At 38.9% G+C, this 20,751-nt stretch overlaps 1 protein-coding gene across 7 annotated transcripts in view; it reads left to right on the forward strand.

Annotated features, from left to right (window-relative positions):
* The window catches only part of LOC102416140 (amyloid beta precursor protein), a 307,476-nt gene that overhangs the window by 173,242 nt on the left and 113,483 nt on the right, over positions 1-20,751 (forward strand). For 2 of the 7 annotated variants that reach the window (XM_025281961.3, XM_025281957.3), the window contains exons 7-8: positions 12,263-12,430; positions 15,016-15,072. The exons of 2 other annotated variants lie outside the window; for them this stretch is intronic. In XM_025281961.3, coding sequence (XP_025137746.1) covers positions 12,263-12,430; positions 15,016-15,072 — 225 coding nt within the window. The remainder of the gene's footprint in view (positions 1-12,262; positions 12,431-15,015; positions 15,073-20,751) is intronic. 3 more of the 7 variants (XM_025281968.3, XM_025281972.3, XM_025281974.3) reach the window with 2 other exon arrangements.

Consider the following 20,751-nt stretch of genomic DNA (forward strand, 5'->3'; position numbering starts at 1 on the left):
ACCGGGAAGCCCAAACTCTGATTAGATGTGGGTATTGTAATAAATGGCATAGTCTATGATTTAGTAGCCAGTTTTGTTCATCCAGAGTAACTCTGGTTTTCCCTGTATGTCCACTGATTCAGCAAGCACACGTTTATCACGCCTCTGCTGATGGCTCGGCATTTGCTGTTGTAGCAGGTGTGATGGGGAGCTGGCTGTTTCTGTGTCATGGCCCATCAGGCTGGAGTTTCTTGTTTGCAGGATCACCACTCTCCCTTGCCTTTAGGGCAGGGATTCTGTCTTTTAATCCTTGTAATGTGCTGAGTGGTAGAATTTTTATTTCCCGTTTAAAGCCAAGGCAAATAAACCCGAGAGAAATTTTTTAAACCTTGTCCATAATCACAAATCTGGTAAGTGGTGAAGCCAGGATTTGGGCTCAGATGGACCAGAGTATTTTTTACCACCCTAATGTTATTTTTTTTTTCTTTTTCCTTTTGTTTATAAATACACACTAGTTCAATTTAACCTGTGTTCCCTTGTAAATGTTTGTTCCATTGTTCTAGGCATGTGTTCATCTTGGTATTGTTTCACTTTGAGCATTTCCTAACTTTTAGAATGCTTATTTATATAATAATAGTATCATTTTATTTTATTTTTATATTAAACCATGGCCACAGGCTAAATATGGACTGTCACCAATTTTCTAATCAAAGGTTTTATTAGGACACCGCCAATCCCATTTGTTTACATATTATCTAGGGTTACTTTCATGTTACAGAGGCAGAGTTGAGTAGTCACAAAAGATGCCATGTGGCCTGAAAAGCTGAAAGTATTTGCTATCCAGGCCTTTATAGGAAACTTCTGATACTGATCATTAGAAATATACTAGGAAGTTTTTTTATTTCAGATATTACCATTCCAAGTTAATTTCATTAAGGTGGTTTTATTATGGGTAGAGATAGACTAGTAAAGTGTTTAAAGAGAAAATTTTTTAATAATTTTATGATCTTGGGCCAGTTACCAAGATACCCTTGGTAAGTCTGTTTTTTCATGTATGTTTTATAGATGCTGTTATGATGTTGCATGTTTTTTACATGATTACTCTAGATGATCCATGCTACCCATTTACCATCTAATGCCTGGCACATTCTAAATTTTCAGTATGTTTTACAAGGAAAGGCCGCTCAAGTCAAAGCCTGGCTTTACAACCTACAGACTGTGTAAATTTGTATCAGTGAAATAATCTCTATACCTCATTGCTTCCCTCTTGGAAAATGAGATGTAATAATACCCACCTAGTTTTAACTATTTTGTGAGGATTAAATGAAGTAATTCACAGGAAACACTCAGCACTGTTCCTGGTAGACAGTAAGTGCTCAACTAACCTAAGCTACTATTGCTGAAGAACAGAGGAGCCTGGCAGGCTGCAGTCCATGGCGTCACAAAGAGGCAGACACGACTTAGTAACTGAACAGTAACAACTATAGTTGCCCTGGTTCTGTGTATCCTTTTGATCCCCAGAGAACTAACACTTACTCCTAATTAGGAATGCCAAAGGTAACCCAACAGACTGTCTTTTTGCATTATAAAATGCATCGATGAGACGTAGCCATTTCTATTGTATAATAGAGCTGTTATTTATGGACATATATTAAGGAGAAAACAGCTTAAACTTGGCTTCTTGATTAAATTACCTTTTGTGACTATATTATATATTTAAATATCTGCAGTTCAATTTTATGTCTGGGTGAAAATTGAATCAAGATAGTTTTAAATGCCATTGCATTTCAAGGTGGAGTTTCATTTCATGAGGGTATTTTAAACCTCTTGGAAGTTCATCTATTATATGGACAGAGATACTGATAGAGGAGACAATTTAAGCGTACCATACGATGATGAAGTTTAAAAGTTTGATCTAAATGTTGCTTGCCTTGGGCTAGGTGACTTAACCTCCACAGAATTAAATTACTGTTCTCCCTCTGGTTACTATTAATCTATGAGAAGCATCGTGTGATTTGCTGCTGTACATTCCACCAACATAGACTAGGCACTCCTAGGGCACTGCACCAGTTCTTGAGAACACAGGGATAGGAAGAAGGTGGCTCACTCAGGTTGCTTCCAACCAGAGCTGTATACTCACTCTTCAGGAGAAACCGGCCTCTCTGACCTGACTGGGAAGAAATTTTGGCAGCCCAGGGGAAGGAAAGTGCCCAGCCTAGAGACAGAAGTTTCACCTACAGCATTGCCAAGAAGTTGTCATCTGAGTGATTGTTTTTAAAAGGAGAACAGGGATTTGCCAGTTAGTGGAGCACCAAATAGAACGTATCCGAGAAGTACCATAAATAAAGCAGAATGGCTTATATTATTATCTTGAAAGAAAGTGAAGTTGCTCAGTCGTGTCCGTCCGACTCTTTGCGACGCCATGGACTGTAGCCTACCAGGCTCCTCTGCCCATAGGATTTTCCAGGCAAGAGTACTGGAATGGGTTGCCATTTCCTTCTCCAGGAGATCTTCCTGACCCAGGGATTGAGCCTGGGTCACCCGCATTGTAGGCAGACCCTTTACCATCTTAGTATCTTAGGTTGACCTAATTTTTATGTCTCCCGTGTTACCTGTCTGTAATGCATGTTCCACTTGCAAGGTATCCCATCATTCACTAATAGGATTCTTTTTTATTGCTTGACTTACTGCAGACATGGAAATATACTCACATACTTTTGTTGGGGTTCTCATAGCAGCACAGTAGCTCAAAATGAAAATAAAACTACCTTATGGGTTTGAAAACAGGGCAAAGGAATAATGACTGCTCCCTTTTGAGGAAGACTTTACCCTTCTCTGTTAGGACCACAGGCAGGTAAACTCCACTCCTGTTCCTGGACCAGAATGTAGCATCCTTTTCATGCCTTTGAGAGAACTAGTATCCACACAGGGCAGAGATGTGACAGATGGCAGCCTATTATTTTGTGCCCCATGGCACTGCAGCCATTGATTTTGAGGCTGTTTGATATATGCTTTGGTAAAGGCAGAGTGAAGCATAGCATTAACAAGCTTCTTTCCGTGCCATTTCATGGTCCCAATTTAGAAAACTCATTCAATTTACTTAAAATGTGAGAAACAGAACCATATAAAAGACTGTGTGTGATGTGTTTACATATATAATTTTTTAGTAACAAATTTATTGAAATATAGGTTGCATAATGTGAAATATAGAAGTCAGTGGTTTAATATATCCACTAAGATCTTCATTGCCACATAGAAAGTTCTGTTTTTGAACTTGATTTTGCTTGAAATTTTACATGGCTAATAGTGCTTAGTTTTACCTTCTACACTTTTATTTGTGTCAAGATTCTTTAATACAGTGTTAGAAAAGGAAATAGTCAGCTGAAGGTATTCTAACACAATTATGTCTAAATTTCTTAAAAACAGAAACAAAATTTCCAGTGCATTTCAATTAAAGGCTAGAAACTAGGTTTTTAAAAAATGCTAGTCTTTCTATGTTTTTTCCAAAATCAGTTGCTGTTCAAAAAATACACAAATGTTGACAATTGTATATATTTGCACAACACAGCATCTGCAATTTAAAAAAAAATCAAATATAGTGAAAGAATCCAGCAAATGAGAGAACAGGGCATTTAAACATATATGTCATTTTCATCCAAATCCACATGTTCCATTAAGTAGAGGCTCTGATTCTTTGGGCAGGTAACAATTGTGTGTTTTAATGGAAATCTGTAGTTCCCTTGTATAAAAAAGGCTTTCTGGAGTTTTTAAGCAGGATGGATTTCAGTCTAAACACCTGTTTCTTTGTCCCCCTAAAAATTGATCATGTCTTCTGACATTTGACCTTTTCTGATTCTATTAGTGGAAGAGTAAGAAGTCAAAAAGAGGCAAAGCTGAGCAAATATCATATAAAAATGATGTTCAGTGGTTCCTTTATGGCTGAATAATGCCATTTGCAGCAGCATGGAAGGACCTAGACATTATCAAACTCAGTGAAGTAAACCAGACAAGGATAAATTTCATATGATATCACCTATATGTGGAATCTAAATAAAAAAGATACGAATGAACTTATATACATATAGACTTTGCCACACCAAAGGCAAAAGGCGTAGGCAGGGAGGAAGGATGAATTAGGAGTTTGGGATTAACACATACACATATATAAAATAGATAACCAATAAGGACCTACTATATAGCAGGGAACTCTACTCAATATTCAATATTAAGTGTAAGGGAGAATAATCTGAAAACATATATATATATGTATGTATAACTGAATCACTTTGCTGTACACATGAAACTAACACAAGATTGTAAATCAACTACACTTCACTTAAAAACGATTAAAACAATGTTCAGGAAAACCCCTTGGCCTTCAAGATAGCAGGAGACTCTTGAAACAATAAAAGGAGGTAAAAATAGTGCACTTGGTTAAAAAGTGCGCTGTATTAATAATAGTAAGACAGTGCTGGTGTTAATTATGAGGATGGATTTATCTCTTTCCCTTAAATTTATTTATGCTTTTGTTGGATATAATTTCTGAGAACAGAATATAGACAGGAATTTCACACTACTTGCACGTGAAATTAAGTTCCTGATATGTCGTGTTATTAATAGAAGCAAAGGAAGACCTTGCTGGCTAATTCCCATGAGGATCTCCTCTGGAATTGACTAGCATTTGTTACCCAGGATTTCTGAGGTGTTGCTGACTGCTGCACAGTAGCTTGGTCAAATGATTGGGCAGAATCACTAAAACGCAGCATGAATCCTGGTGTTTGCTTGGGCTATGGCAGGGTTTCTCGATCTCAGCATTATTAATGTTTTAAGCCGGACAGTTCTTTGTTGTGGAGATTGCCTTGTTCGTTGTAGGATGTTTAGCAAGATCCCTGGCTCCTACTGTAGCTCCCCCAAGGTGTGATGACCAGCAATGCATCTCTAGTCCTTGATATGTGTCCCTTGGGAGATGATAAGAAGCACAGTGTTTCTGGTTGCAAATCACTGAGCTTTGATATTGAGATCAACAGTGATCTCTGGCTTTAAACATATGAGCAGAGAAATACCCCTGCAATACTGTGTCTCATGTTAATGTAAGTCATGACACCTGACTCTGTGCTTTGCACATTGTAGGTAGCAGTGAACATTTGGTTTAATTTGAGAAGAAAAAGTAAAATAAACAAAATATATGCTAAAAGAAAGTTAAGTACTCATTTAGTAAAATAAAAACAGATATTTGATAAGATGTGTCATGTATAGTCTCATAGTTTGTATTTAGAGAGAAATCAACATACAGTTAGTATTTTTTAAATATTTCACATACATATGTGCCATGTAGGCAGTGAGAGAGAAAGAAAAACTGCCTTCCTGGTTTTGTTTTTTATTCTTCCTAAAGAAACTCACTCTTGCCTGGTACCCTGTTATAAAACAGCAAATGGAGGTTAGGATTCATTGAGCAAGCAGGGATACTGCTGTTTTCAGCTGGAAGCTACCCACCCACTCTTTCCTGCCCGGTACCATGACAGGGACAAGTTAACATGGCAAGATGGACACACTTGGTCTCCTCCAGGAAAGGACCATCCTCCCAACCCTTGACTCTTGTATCTAGAAACATCCTTTTCTTACAGTAACAGGAATGTCATACAATCCTTTCTTCCAGAGAAGTGATGCAGTGGAAGCAGATTCCAAGCTCAGTGATCTTCAGTCTTAGATCAGCTTTCTTCATTATTTTTCCCCAATAAAAATAAAAACTTTTGATATTCTAATGTTCTGACAAATTATAAGAACAAAATTACTTAAATTTGGGTTTCTGAGAAGTTTGAGTTTTCATAGACTTAAGTATGAATAAGACAAATACTGTATTGGTGTTCACTTTAAGGCAGAAGTATTGAAGCTGCTTTAATTTTGCATGAGACAGAACTTCAGAGGAAAAGAAAGAGGTAATGATAATTTCTTAAGATGAACATTTTGGTATATGTATACATTTGAATATTTTAACTATCAAAGTATGTTTACCCCTCATTTCCCAAATATATGTATACCTCTTTTAATAAGTGAAAACCTATGCAACTTTTTACTAATCCTTTCCCTCTGATCCTTTTGAAAAGTGGTTGAATCTTATATATATATACACACACACATATATATAAAAAATACATATATATAACATACTTTAATAGTTTTATATATATATACACTTTTTTAATGTTAAAAATATATATATACTTTTTATATTTTTTGACATTTAAAAGTATATATATAACCATTAAATAACTATTAAAGTATGTTATATACAAGTATATATATACTTTTGATAGTTTTTACATATATAATATATAAAAACTTCTTCTTTTTTTTTTTTTTTTTTTTACTTCTACCAGTTTATTGCTATCAACCCATCTCCCTCCACCCTCATGCACATGTGCTCAGTCAGGTAACCCTATGGACTGCAGCCTGCCAGGCTCCTCTGCCCATGGACTTTTCCAGGCAAGAATACTAAAGTGGGTTGCCATTTCCTTCTCCCACTTTTGACATTTAAACTGCACATAAAAGGTACAGTTGGTCATGGTGCTTCTCCAACATTAATGTGACCTGAAGTGCTTCCTAAGCTTAGATTCAGAGACAGTAGGTCTGGGACGGATCCCGAATCCCAAGTGATGCTGATCCTGCTGGTTCATTGGCTGCCTACACTTTGAGGAACAGTCTCCAGTAGCATTATAGTCCCCCATACTGTGCAGATTTAGATTGAGACAAAGAATAAGAAACTGAAAAAGAAAACCAACCTTACCTAAAATGGTGAAACCATCCTTACTATGGTGTCATGGTTCTTACTACATTATCAAATGTCACCAAGTATGAAAGAATCCTGTTAATGTCTACTTACTGAGTAATGTAAAATTTCAACTCTCATGAGCAAGCAAATTAGGAACAATTTCTGGACCTACATAATTGTTCCTAGTTTCATCTGTGCCCGTTTTCTCTCATGATGCGATATAACCAACTCCTGCTAGCCTATAAAAGCTGATTATTAAAATATTGAGGAATTTTGTGAGCCACAGCCATTGGTGGCTTGCAATACCAATGGTGGGAGTATTTACACCCCAGAAATTGACAAACACTATAAAACAGAGTGTTTAATTTTTCTGTTTTTCTGGACACACAATCAGATTTCCCAGCATACCTACCTCTCAGTCAAAGAAGAAAAATAATTTCCTTTTATTTCCAGCAAAGGACATGGGCTCTTGTCTTATCAGAGTTTAGAGCTTCTGGTAATACTCTGCTGTTCTTCAGAGGAACCATGCAGCTTGATGACAAATTAGTTTATTCCCGTAATAAACGGGAAACAAAGGTATTAGGACAAATAGCAGTGTCCTTTTGTGAATGCTCACCAGCATGAGTATGGTTAGTCTAACGCTTTACAAGTATTTTTCCAAGTGGCATTTTTATAACTAATCTTTCATCATGGAGGGATCTGAGAATCAGATTGGATATAATTGGAATGACACATGTACTGGGTAGCCTTAGAAAATAAACACAATTCAGTAGAAGGCAAGCCAACTGCAGATATCTTCTAGAGACTTCGTGATAAATTGGCTCCCGTCATATCGTACTGAGTCAGTGATTTTATTACCGTGCACAGCTGTTCCCATCATTTGTTTATATATTTCAACCCATATTTGGGGCTTAAGTGAGATTTGTCATAAGGATTTAGTTCAAATTTGCTTGCCTAATTTTACATGCCTCTATTTAGTAAAAATATGATTAGTAGGTAATAAATATCTGATGACTATTGCTTGATTAGAGGAATTTTCTGTTGGACATGGTTTTTTATTACTACTTGCAAGCACATTATAAATTCTCTTTCCCATCGAAAGTATGTGTTGTTGCAAAAAATACACTCTTAAAAAATAACTTGTTTTCTAATATATTGACTTGTAAAATTTTCATCTATAAAAGTCAAACACAAATTTACCTACTTATTCTTCAACAGACTGTAAGATGGATTCTAATAACTTAGCCTCATGATGTTTCACCCTATTGTAATATTAAAATTGTAGAAATAATTTAATCAGACTGAAAGGTAAAGTTGTTATAAAACAGCATTGAGCTCAGTCATTTTCATTATTAATGGATTGAATGCTTAGGCAGATAATTCAACATTTATTTGAAATATTAAAGATAAGCATATTTCGTAGATTTCTATACTTCTGTCATTGTTTCATTTTATTTTACTGTTAACATTAAGCAGGTGATTTGTTACAAAACCAAACTATTTTGTCTTCATGTATTTACCCTTCCTACTCCAGTTTAAAACTGCAGGATATGTCATTTTTAATATAAATGAACCTTAATTGTGTCCCTATTCTTGCATCATATGGAGGAATTATGCTATTTTGGGTTTTTATCTTTTTTTATACAATGTCAGAATAGTTAATTCCTAGATTTCTATAAGTAACTCTGTAGTTTGGTTTGATTGTTCAAGTGCTTACTTTCTCAAAATTTGTAAATTTAAACTTTTTGCATTCCATGTCATGCACAGTTTTATGGCACATACATTTCTAGAGTCTGAGAATAATTGAAATTCAGTTATTAAAATAAAATCATAATAAAAAAGCTTTACATTTTGATATTCTTTATTTGCTATTTTATTTAAAGCAAATTACTTGCTACTCTGATAACTCTGCTTTTTAAGAAGGCATTATGATAATTGTACTCTTGAAAATTTTCTTTCCATTCTAACTGCCACTTTCACAGCTGTCTTCATGTTACATTTTCTTTAAGTGTAAAATTAGCTTTCTAAGTTTGGTTGTCCACAAAAAATTTTGCTCCCATTTGACATGTATTCAGAGTTAATTATTTGTGGTTAAGCATTATATTTTGAACAGTGAATTGCATACTCATTTTATATAATGTAGGAAGCTCTAGCTTTGCTCTAGCTTTGCCTCTATATTGTATTTGTATAGTATTGATGGGATTTGGTGTTGAAACCAGCACAAATCTCAGCAAGGATCTACCTTACAAAAAATATAAAATGATATAAAATGTCAAATATAAAATGTATAGTGCATGTTCTTTAAGCACATAAACTCATACAGCTGTGTGTACACTAGCATTTCAGTTTATTAAATGGTATTTGTCTTGAGGGGTGAATAGAGCTTTTATAAAAAGAGATGAGCCTTCCCTGCCAGCAGAATTCACGTTAGGTGAATACTAGGTGAATACTATTTATGGCCTTAAAAGTTTAAGAATTAAATATGAATAAACAGAGATTCTAGTTCCTTAAATATTTGTCTTGCCTGTGTTTCTACCTAACTTGAAACATGCTCTTTGAAAATTATCCTTGCTTCAATTCTGGGCAAATTTTCTCCTTTATTATTATAGGCAACATTTACTTTGAATAGAAGCAAAGGTAACTTGAAATTCAGAAATAAATTTAGCAAATAATTTTAAAATGTGTATTTTTTCATTTCTTAGCTTAGATTTTGAGAAGAAAATGAGGATGAAAAAAGGGAGCTGCGGTTTTCATTTTCAGAAGAATTCTGTTTGAGGTGACCGTTATATAAGGTCTGATTTTACAAGCTCTATATTTAGTGGAGAATTTTATAATTTTCCACGGCTGATGATAGTCATTAATATGAAACACATTTTTCACTGAATTTTTTCAGTGTTTCCCATAGATTAGGAAGTTCTATATTCAGAAAAATAATAATGTAAACATAAGCATTTAAAATGTCTTTTGAAAAATACAATAAAATAAAATGCCTCAAGATTTCTTTTTCTCTGAATCTAGTCATGCAGTACAGTAGAAAGAGATGAGTGAGACATGAAAAGTGATCCGTTCCACTCAAGTCCCCTCTGAAATCAGCTCTACTGCTCTAGGAAGGTGATGTTCTAGTCATTGCCAGAAAGAAGGGAGAAGGAGGGAAAAGCCTCCTTAATCCCATGCCTTAAAACTGAGAGAGAGAGAGAGAATTAACATCCACGAGTGGAGCCAGCTGATGGCTGTGGTTTGCAGGGACCCCACACGTGGACTACATGTGGCTTCTAGCTCTGCAGCCCAGATGCTCCTTTGTCAGTAACTCAGAGGAGATCAGACCCCACCTACACCAAAACTAACTTAACCCTTTGTAAGTTAGAATGATAGTTCCGTAATTGGGGGGGAGAAACCAAATTGCCAAGTGGATGGAATACTTGTGTCAACAGGTTGGCAGCTTTTTATCATCCAGCAGAGAGCTAACTAAAACATCTCATGGCTTGGCAAGCATGGACTGTGAAAGGAACTGTACCAAATGAAATGACCTGAATGATAGGTGACCCTGAACTTGATACTCCTGGAGTCAGATGTTTCCATCCTAAAGCCATCCAGAGAGAGCCAGAATCACCTGAGATATCTGTTGCCCAGGGCCTGCAGGGACCCTGACACGTGCCTCTGGGCTCGGTGTTCACTCCCCCTGCCTACTCTGTTGACGTCATCAGGACAGCAGCAGCTTCCCGTCTTGCTGCCACCCCTTTACCTTGATTGGAAGGAGCAATGAGTGGTGTGTATAGAGAAGTAAAGCAGGAGTTCCTTTTAGGTCAACATTGTAGATCTTTGAGTAATTGATGAGGATCAGTTTGTTGAATAATGTGAAAGTGAAAGTTGCTCAGTCATGTCTGACTCTTTGTGACCCCATGGACTATAGAGTCCATGGAATTCTCCAGGCCAGAATCTTGGAGTGGGTAGCCTTACCCTCCTCCAGGGCATCTTCCCAACCCAGGAGTTGAACCCAGGTCTCCCACATTGCAGGCGGACTCTCTCCCAGCTGAGCCACAAGGGAAGCCCAAAAATACTGGAGTGGATAACGTATCACATCTCAGCAGATCTTCCCGACCCAGGAATCGAACCAGGCTGTCCAGCACTGCAGGCAGATTCTTTACCGACTGAGCTAGCAGGGATATTAATAAGAATCTCTGCATTTTGCATGAAAATGTGAAAGTGTTAGTTGCTCAGTTGTGTCTGACTCTTTGTGATCCCATGGACTGTAGCCCACCAGGCTCCTCTGTCTATGGAATTCTCTGGGCAAGAATACTGGAGTGGGTTCCCATTCCTTTCTCCAGGGCATCTTCCCGACCCAGGGCTTGAACCTGGGTCTCCTGCATTGCTGGCAGATTCATTACTGTTGTGCATGGCTTTTATCTTTTAGAAGAAGGGTGCTTCCCCCTGGCATATTATTAAAACTAAGATAAGACATCTGAGTGTGCTAAGGTGTCAGGAAGCTCTCCGTAAGCCTAGCTAGGTGGGGGCACAAACCGGGTTGGAAAATTGTTTTCATTTCTAACAAAAAAGGAGGTAGAGTTCAAATTCTAATTGCAGTAACTTTACAAATAGAACTGGACAGATTGCTATACTTTCAGTCAACCAGGGATTATGAGCCTGATTCGGGGGAGGGTGACAAGGCACGTTAGCAGGTAAGCTGTATAATGTAAACAACAGTGTCGGGTTTGTATTAACAAATTGTGGTTTGCCTCTATTTTATTATATGGAAACATTTTTCCTAAGGTACAAATTCATCTTTAATTAGACTTAGCGTAATCAACTCCAAGTCACATTCGCAGGTTTTATATATATTTTCAAATATAATCAGTGAACAGGCTGGCTTTCTCTCTAAAAACTAGACTACATTCAAAATACGTGTAATTTGAATTACAAGAGTCAAGGCAGTCAGTTATTCAAGAAAAACAATCAGGTGTTTGCACGAGGTTAAACTTTTTGCCATCATTACCAGCTACAACAATCGTTTCACCTTTAAAGTTGAAGTTATTTTCAAAGAGAAGTTTATTTTTTATCATGAAGAATTATTTTGACGTGCAGACAATCTTTAGGCACTGACTATTCATCCAAAGGCAGCCAAAAGCTCTGTTCACCTCTAGCTGGAGTCTTTTTTAATTAGTACTGAGGAGCTACACTGATTAAACCCGAGGAGCCTGCGATGCTTTGTTTCCGAAGTAATTCTAAAATCCTGGTGAAAGTGAAGTTGCTCAGTCGTGTCCGACTCTTTGCGGACCCCATGGACTGTAGCCTGCCCCAGGCTTTGCCGTCCATGGGATTTTCCAGGCAAGAATACTGGCGTGGGTTTGCCATTCCCTAAAGTCCTGGTAGGTCGTTACTCAATTCCTCGGGAAATGTTGGGCAGATGCCCCGGGTTGCCGTCGGGAGAACTAACGTAAGCAAAGTAAACGCGTGCGCGTGAACGGCGAGCCATACCTTTTCTTGCTAAATGTGGTTCCCCACGTCTCCTCTGATTAGAGGTGTGCTCTGAACAAGCCGAGACGGGGCCATGCCGAGCAATGATCTCCCGCTGGTACTTTGATGTGACCGAAGGGAAGTGCGCCCCCTTCTTTTACGGCGGATGTGGCGGCAACCGAAACAACTTTGACACGGAGGAGTACTGCATGGCCGTGTGTGGCAGCGTCAGTAAGTGGACCTCCCTCCAGCCTGGCCGCCTTTTTCATCTTTTCTCGCCACTGACTCTGCTCTCTGTAACTGAATGGTTTTCCTGGTTCTCGCGAAGGGGGCGTGGGGGTGGGGTGTGTTGCTCCCACTAACCAGGTTTCTGCCCAGTTCTCTAATCGCCGGGCACGTTCCATCCTGAGCGCACATCTCCGTCTTTCTCGAACCAAAGCATGGCCGTGGATGTGTATCTCGCACGAGCTGTGGTGCCTCCCGTCTTGCGATCTCAAGGAACTCTGGAGGGCTTCTCTTTTGAGCCAAGCTGGAGTTGCCCTTTTGTCTTCTCCGCTCTTTCTGCCAGTGTATCCCTGCGTGTTCGTCCGTGTACCTCTGTGTTCGGCTCTCTGCATGTGCACTCCACGTGCAAATGAGGGCTTCCACCGGGCAGCCTGGCTGATGGTGCTGCCCCCACCCCCACCCCCCCCCCCTTGCATTAGCAAGCTGTGTTGCCTCAGCTGAGCGTCATCTCATAACACGTGATGTTTATGGAGGGAACCCGATTGAGTAGAGGGCATGCACATTGGATGCCAGAGGGTAGAGATGACCCAGTGGTCCCTAAGCTCACCCAGGGATGTTTGCAACGTGGAGTTTTCATGTCTTCTCTTGGAAATAGACGGAAGAAAACTCCGAACTTAGCATTAGTAATGTTCCATGACATAAAACTCAGGAAATATAATTTGCCCAGTCTTTTTCTCTTCCACGTTAAGTTTTTCATAACTCAGGAAGATAAATAAATGAAGTCATGATGACTTACATGCAAGTTGATACCATTTCCACAGAGGTAGTTTTCTGGAGGTAACACACCAAACATGTGGGACCTCTGTTCTTCTTAACAGCCTTCCACATTAAATCCCCTATCTACCTACCTACCTACCTACCTACCTATCTACCTATCCATCCATCTGACTACTTATGTATCTATTTACCTATCTTATCTGTTTATCTGTCTACCTATGTATCTTATCTCTCTATCCACCTATGAAGCTACCTATCTATGTATCTATCTATTCCACGAGGAGGCAGTGTCATCTGCTCAATAGTTACTCAACTTGAATAGTTGAATAGTTACTCAACTTGATAAAGTAAAAGTGAAACTCAGTATGTGTGCATTTCTCTTTTGAGAGACTCCTGCCTTTTTTGCGTGATTCTGGAGAGGGTGACAGCCATTTCCTGCATACGATTACCAGGGCTTATATAAATTGTTTCCCAGTGTGATCAGAGTATTATGCTAAACCATCAAGACCTTCTGTTGTGAAGCCCAGTATAAGTGGAATCTGCTGGAAAAGTTCTTATTGGTCTCTTATGTGAGAGATGCCGCCCCGGCTACTTGCTGTGAGAACAGGTGTAGGAACTGGTGGCCCTGAGGGCTTCTTCTGTGGCTCTGAAGGGAAGACTGTGGCTTCCAGCTCAGAAGACTCCTTCAGTTTCAAACAAAAAAGTTAATTAGGTCAGGTAACTTGGAGGACGGTGGTGGATTCTGTTGCCTGGAGCCTCTTGAACAGAGGACTTTTGTTATAATGATTCTAACTGGTTTCCCTGCTTGGGGGAGACATCCTGGCAGATGTCCAACTTTTTCCTTGTTTCCCTGGGGTGTATTTACATTTTGGAATATGAATATATATGCATGGGTATATATATAAATATATACATATAATAAGAAAGAGGGTTTTAAAAATTATTAATAGTTGTGAATTTGCTTCAAGAATTAAAAGGTATCAGGAATTCCCTGACAGTCCAGTTGTTAAGACTCTGAGCTTCCATTGAAGGGGGCACATGTTTGATCCCTGGTTAGGGAACTAATATCCCACGTACTGCAGGGTGTCGCCAAAAAAATTAAAAATTATGCACCCCCCCAAAAAAATAACCCTACTATTACCTTCAAAGCACACCATCTCCATTTGACTATTTTGAGTTAACTCAGACTGGTAGCCAGAGCCATGGGCATCACAGACCAGATGGAGTCTCTGGATGGCACATCCTTTGCCAAGAAGTTTGCAAAAGAGATGCTCCCAACGAAGGTATAACGGACAAGCAGTCAGTACTTAGTTTCAAAGGAGATGGGTTATAGAGTAATAATGTCAAGAAAGCAAACAAGAGAGGCTGAAGGTCAGTTACAAGAGTGGACAGATGTAAGTGGACAGTAAAGGCCTCAACAAGTAGCCAGAGCTGAGGGCCAGGGCTGCCCTTAGAATGGTGAAATGAATGGAGTACCATGAAGAAAGGGTGGGTGGGAACTGCTGATGCTGACACTAAGCAGCTAGATGGGAGCAAGAAATGCTTCCACAGGGTACTGGGATGCACTATCAGAGACAGAATATCCACAATCCTTGATTTTTTGTGGAAATATATCTTATGCTGTATATTTACTTTGGTTCCATGTTGTTTAGTGCTACGGCTCAAACTCAGGACATTGTTTCATTTTTGTTTTTAAGTCAATGTTTTTGTTTCTGTTTTTTCCTTTGGTCAGTAGAATCATGTCATTGAGTTTCATCCATCATTCCCATGTTCCTATTTTTGTTTTTAGTTATATTCTCTTATTTTCTCCATAGTGTCCCACAGTTTACTCAAGACCACCCAGGAACCTCTTCCCCAAGATCCTGTTAAACGTATGTTGTCATTCACTCGACGGAAGGGAGGAGGGAGGAGTATATTGCATGGCTGGATTGTAGCTCCAGCATCCTCACCTTTGCATGGTTTTGTGTTTCTTGAACACCTGTCTTTTAACAAAAATGTTTATTTCCATTGCCTTGCTTGTAAGTCCATGTGATTTTGCCAGGTAACTCTTCAGGCTAAGAGCTTTGACCTAGCTTTTGGCATTTCTAATCAGTTTCCTCTTTATTTCATATGGTTTTATAAAATACTGTTTATACAGCCTTGTTTTGTATTTTATTTGGCATCACTATTTTACTTCCTAAAGCTCACAAGATGCTACGATTTAGCAAGAGCCCATGAGTATAAGTGACTCATTTAAGCATTTACTGTGCATGCGTTGTACTAACTATGTGGACTAATACGTATGCAGAGGCTTCAAGTATGTGTGTTTACAGACAGCTGTTAGGCTTTAGGAAGTGAACAGTCACTTCTAGAATTCAAGACTTCTCCTTCCCCTCCCTGAACGCACCACTAGTGGGAAAGACGTGCCCAACTTCTGATTTCATCATCAAGATGCAGAGAAAGCACTTTATAAAGAAATGCTGTGTCAACCTGCCTTATAATATCTGTGCATTGTGATGATTTCAATTGGCCTATCTGTTTAGCTTTGTTTAAAACATGTGCTGTCAAATACATAATCACTCATTTAAAATTTGGATTATATCCCAAAACAGATTCATCCAACGTTAGGTTAGGGATGATAGAAAACATTGATGTTTGTGGTTACTGGAGGGAAAGACACAACTGGAGTTGTAGCTTGGATACAGTGAAAATTAGCATTTGTCTTTATCATCCTGAAAAAAAACCCTAGTCTCACAATTGATGAAGCTAATGATCTTGTCTTTAAAAAGATAAATTTTAGTTGTAAGTATGGCAAGTGGCTAGACACAGAAGAATGAGGAAAAACTATAGATTTTATATTGTGAGATTGAGAGTACATTGAGCTGCAAGGAGTGTTGCATTTTATGATGCATTTTTCATAGATCATCTCTTTTCTTGGGAATTTTGTGTCCATTTTCCTCATTTCCTTTGTGCATGCAAGAAAAAACATGAAGCTTTAAGAACTTGGTGACTTGTCCCCAGCCATCATGGCATCACAGGTGGCAGGACCAGGTTTAAACCTGAATGATACTGTGGCTGTGACCTCTGCTCCAAATGGCCAACAGTTTCTGATACTGTTTGCTAGGTTAGCAAATAGAAGCACATTTTAAGAGCACTGAAAATTGTGAGAAATGGATGACCAATATTAAAATCGTGTTTTTCCTAAATGCCATGAATACAACCTGCATCAATAAATTAAGTCTTTCCCACCCTTTTACAAAAACAGTCATTATGTTTACTTTAAGTTTCATTTTATATCACTTTAAGCATATAAAAAATTATCTTTTTCTATTTTTATTCATTACTGGAATTGAGCATCATCGTTCGATAAATTTCTTTTCATGGAGTACTTGTTTTCTCAACTCTTCGAAACAGACATTGACAATCTACTGTAATTTTCTTTTTCCCAGTCATTTTTTCCATCTACTTGTACTGTGTTTGGGATCCTAACACCTTTCCATTCTAGGAGGGGAAGTGATTTGGGCAGCTATATTTTCTTGTCTACCTACAGAGGCTGTTCAATCACTGAAAGTGAAGGGTTTTGCAGTGCTATAGTGCAAACAGCCGGGAGAAAGCATATAATTTCTAGTTATTTATAGCCTGCACAGCTCCGCTCTCTTATTTATAGCGAAGCTGTACATTTGAATTGAAAAACTCATGGTCATCTGGAGGTCAAATGCAGTTAGCAGGCTGGAGTTCAAGAAAATGAACCAAACTGAGAAAGGTGAACAAGCCTGTTAGATTCGACAGCTGAGGCTTGCTCTTGGCTGCTTCACCAACCTAGGGCTAATTGGAGGACATCACGATTCACAAAGGTGGGTGGTCTTCTAGGCTTCTCAGTCCGAGTTGCTGCTAGTCAAATAATAAGTGTGAAACGAGCTAGAAAAAGCTCTTCAGTTAAACTGATAAGATGATTGCTTGTGTGGAGAAAAAGTATGATGGTCTTCATTATGAATACAGTAATTTTCTTATCAACACTTCCTATTATTATAATTAGGCATTTCTAGATTTTAAATCTTTGTCATAAAACCCATTTTTGAACACTGCAATTTTAAGAGACACTTGAATATTTTTTTGGTTTTGTTATCATAGATGAGAATCTAAACCCTAAGTAAAGGTACTTCCCTGTTGGTCCAATGGTTAAACAGCCACCTTGCAATGAAGAGCGCATGGGTTTGATGCCTGGTCTGGGAACTAAGATTCCACATGCAGTGGGGCAATTAATCCTGCATGCCAAAACTAGGAATGACCCAATGCAGCCAAAAATAAAGGGAAAAATGCAATATGTTTTTAAAAATAATAAACTACAAGTAGAGAGGGTAGAGACCTGAGGCTAAGAACTTTGATTTTACTCATAAATTTATGGATTTGAATCCTTTAAAAAATCCCTTTTCCATTGGGATTACAAATCTTATGAAACCTGGGTTTTGTGGGTTAGGACGATGCCAAGGTTTCACATTCAGCTGGCCCAGTGCAGTGTTTATGAACAATAAAATTTCTGCATAAATATTTATTGATAAGTTCATGTTTCAAATGTGAGAGTATGATCTTTTTTTCCCTAGTGCTCTTCCCATCAGACTGTTTCTCAAAAGGCAAACAGATGCTTTTAATCTCAAAGAGTGCCATGCCAATTTCTAGTCAGCCAGCTGCACCAAAGGGTCTGGCCAAAGGGAATGACCAATGACTCATCTTTGGCCCCTTCCCCTACAGTGGGGTTGAGGCACAAATGACATCTAACACAAAGTCTTTCAGCCTCAACACGGTTGACATTTGGGGTCATTTAATTCATTGTGGGTGCCGTCCTGTGCTTAGAGGATATTTAGCAGCATCCCTGGCCTCTCCCCATGAGATGGCAGTGACACCAGCCCAGCTGTGATAACTAATAATGTCTCTAGATCTCGCCACAGTGCCTTGTGGAGGACAAAATGGCACCCCATTGAGAACCCCTGATCTTAGACTAGTAGTTTGCCCACATCTGATTTCAGACATAACCAGGCTGGTGGAAACAGGTAAACCTTCCATAAACTTGAGGGCATTGCTGAAGTGTCAGAATGTCAGAAGCCTCCAGTTCTCAAAGATGTTTATGAAATTTGGTTTGTTAGTCCACTATCCTAGCTCTCGGTATTTGCAAGTTAAGGGAGAAGTTGGGCTTCCCAGGTGACTCAATGTTAAAAGAATCTGCCTGCAATGCAGGAGGCATAGGAGACGTGGGTTTGATCCCTGGGGGTTGGGAAGATCCCCTGGAGGAGGGCATGGCAACCCACTCCAGTAGTCTTGCCTGAAGAATCCCTTGGACAGAGGAGCCTGGTGGGCCATAGTCTATAGGGTCACAAAGAATCAGACACAACTGAAGTGACTGAACACACATGCACGCAAGGGAAAGGGTACAGTTGCTCTTCTGAATTTTCTGCTTCAGTGTAAACTGCTAGAGAAGCAGAGAATAAACCAGCAACCCCCTGGGTTGGAGGTGTGCATGATTTACCTCTTCTGTTTCATCTTGGTTTCATAGAATCCCAACTTATGGTAGAGAAGGGCCATCTGTAGACAGGCCGTGTAGTCTTGCTACACAGATTACTCGACATCTAAGATGCACTTTGGGATCGTTTTCATGGCCATAGGGTCTGTGCAAAGGTTTAGCTCTAACCTCATGCAGATTTGGGGTAAAAATTGATTTCTAGGCACATCAAAATGATCCAGAGAGCACAAAAATAGACTAGTACACTTCCAGAGAATATAAAAGGAATTGGAACATATCAGATAAGGCCAAACCACTGTCCCCAAACTCTGAGGTTATTGCCTTAGACGCTATTTGCAAACAGTGAATAACCCACTGTGTGGCCTTTGAATAGAAGGTGCTGTCCCAGCTTTGCAGTGCCCTGTCATAACGCCAAGGCCATCTCGTCTTTGGCCAGACTTGAAACATTGTTCTTCACCATTCTTGTTCTTCTGATTGTGAAAGAGCAAATATTAGTTCCTGTTAGCACATTCTCTCATACTAATGGAACTCTGATGTTTCTTATGAAACTGCCAAGCATTACTAAAAACAATTAAAAGCATTAAAAGATACAATGGTGCATTAAATTATGTGCTACATCAGTGCCAATAAATTCTGTTCCATTGACAAGTATGAGAAGCCATGGCTTTCATATCCAGAAATTGTCATGATAAAAGCAATGCTTTTTTCCACCAGACTGTCACAGTGAAAAAACCAAAGATTGAAAACAATTGATTTGCTCAGCAAACCAGCATTAAAAAAAAAAAAATCTCATTTACTAAGAACAGTAAAAAAAAATGCTCTTATATGTGTGCTGTCTTCCTTAGCTCTTTCCAAAGAAGAAGTGGATAGCTCAGTAAGAGTCAGCAATGGGGAAAAGGGATAGTTAGGAATTTGAGATTAACATGTACACACTGCTGTATTTCAAATGAATAATCAACAAGGACCTACTATATAGCACAAGGAACTCTGCTCAATGTTATGTGACAGCCCAGATGGGAGGGGAATTGGGGGGAGAATGGATACATGGGTATATTTGGCGGAGTCCATTTACTGTCCACCTGAACTATCATAACATTGTTAATTGGCTATACCCCAGTATTGAAGACTTCCCTATAGCTCAAACGGTAAAGAATCTGCCTGCGAGGCAGGAAACCAGGGTTCGATGCCTGGGTTGGGAAGTTCCTCTGGAGAAGGGAATGGTAATCCACTCCAGAATTCTTGCCTGGAGAATTCTATGGACAGAGAAGCCTGGCAGGCTACAGTGCATAGAGTCGCAAAGAGTCAGACACGACTGAGCGACTAACACACACAGTCCAATATAAAATAAAAAGTTTAATAAAAAAATTATGTACATTATGTTCCATCACAATCATCATACAAAATAACCTCTAAGTTATGTGAATATAGTATATAGTATGTTATGTATATTTTACCATAATAAAAATTGTATGAAATTCAGGAAAAAGAAAGTCAGCAAATATTTTCTATAAAAGGCCAGTGAGTCAATATTTTAGGTTGTGCAGGCAAATGGTCTCTGTTATAAGTACTCAACTTGGCAGTAATAGTGTGAGAGCATTCTCATACAATAGGTAAATGAATAGATACAGCTGTGTTCCAATAAAACTTTATTTAGCCAAAGAGACCAGCAGGCCAATCCCTGATTTAATAAGCCCGTTGAGCCTGGGACATGTTGCTACTAACTTTAATTTCGAGGGACCCCAGCAAAGTTAACCCAATACTTGCCTTTAATAAGTTGACAGTTTTATCAATATGATGAGGCTCAAGGATGTGCCAGAATTAAATAAAACAAAATGCACAAGTGACGGGAAAGATTGCTGTGAGAGACTGACATAGACTGAAACTAGTTTTATCCTGAAGACCTCCATAGAGGTTAAGAACTCTATCGGCTTTCATGGCTATGTGCGTCACTCAGCTGTGTCCAGCTCTTGGTAGCCCCATGGACTGTAGCCCACCAGGCTTCTCTGTCCATGGGATTTTCCAGGCAGGAATGCTGGAGCGGGTTGCCATTTCCTCC

This window comes from Bubalus bubalis, chromosome 1 (assembly GCF_019923935.1).
Source record: "Bubalus bubalis isolate 160015118507 breed Murrah chromosome 1, NDDB_SH_1, whole genome shotgun sequence".
In the NCBI taxonomy this organism is placed as follows: domain Eukaryota; kingdom Metazoa; phylum Chordata; class Mammalia; order Artiodactyla; family Bovidae; genus Bubalus; species Bubalus bubalis.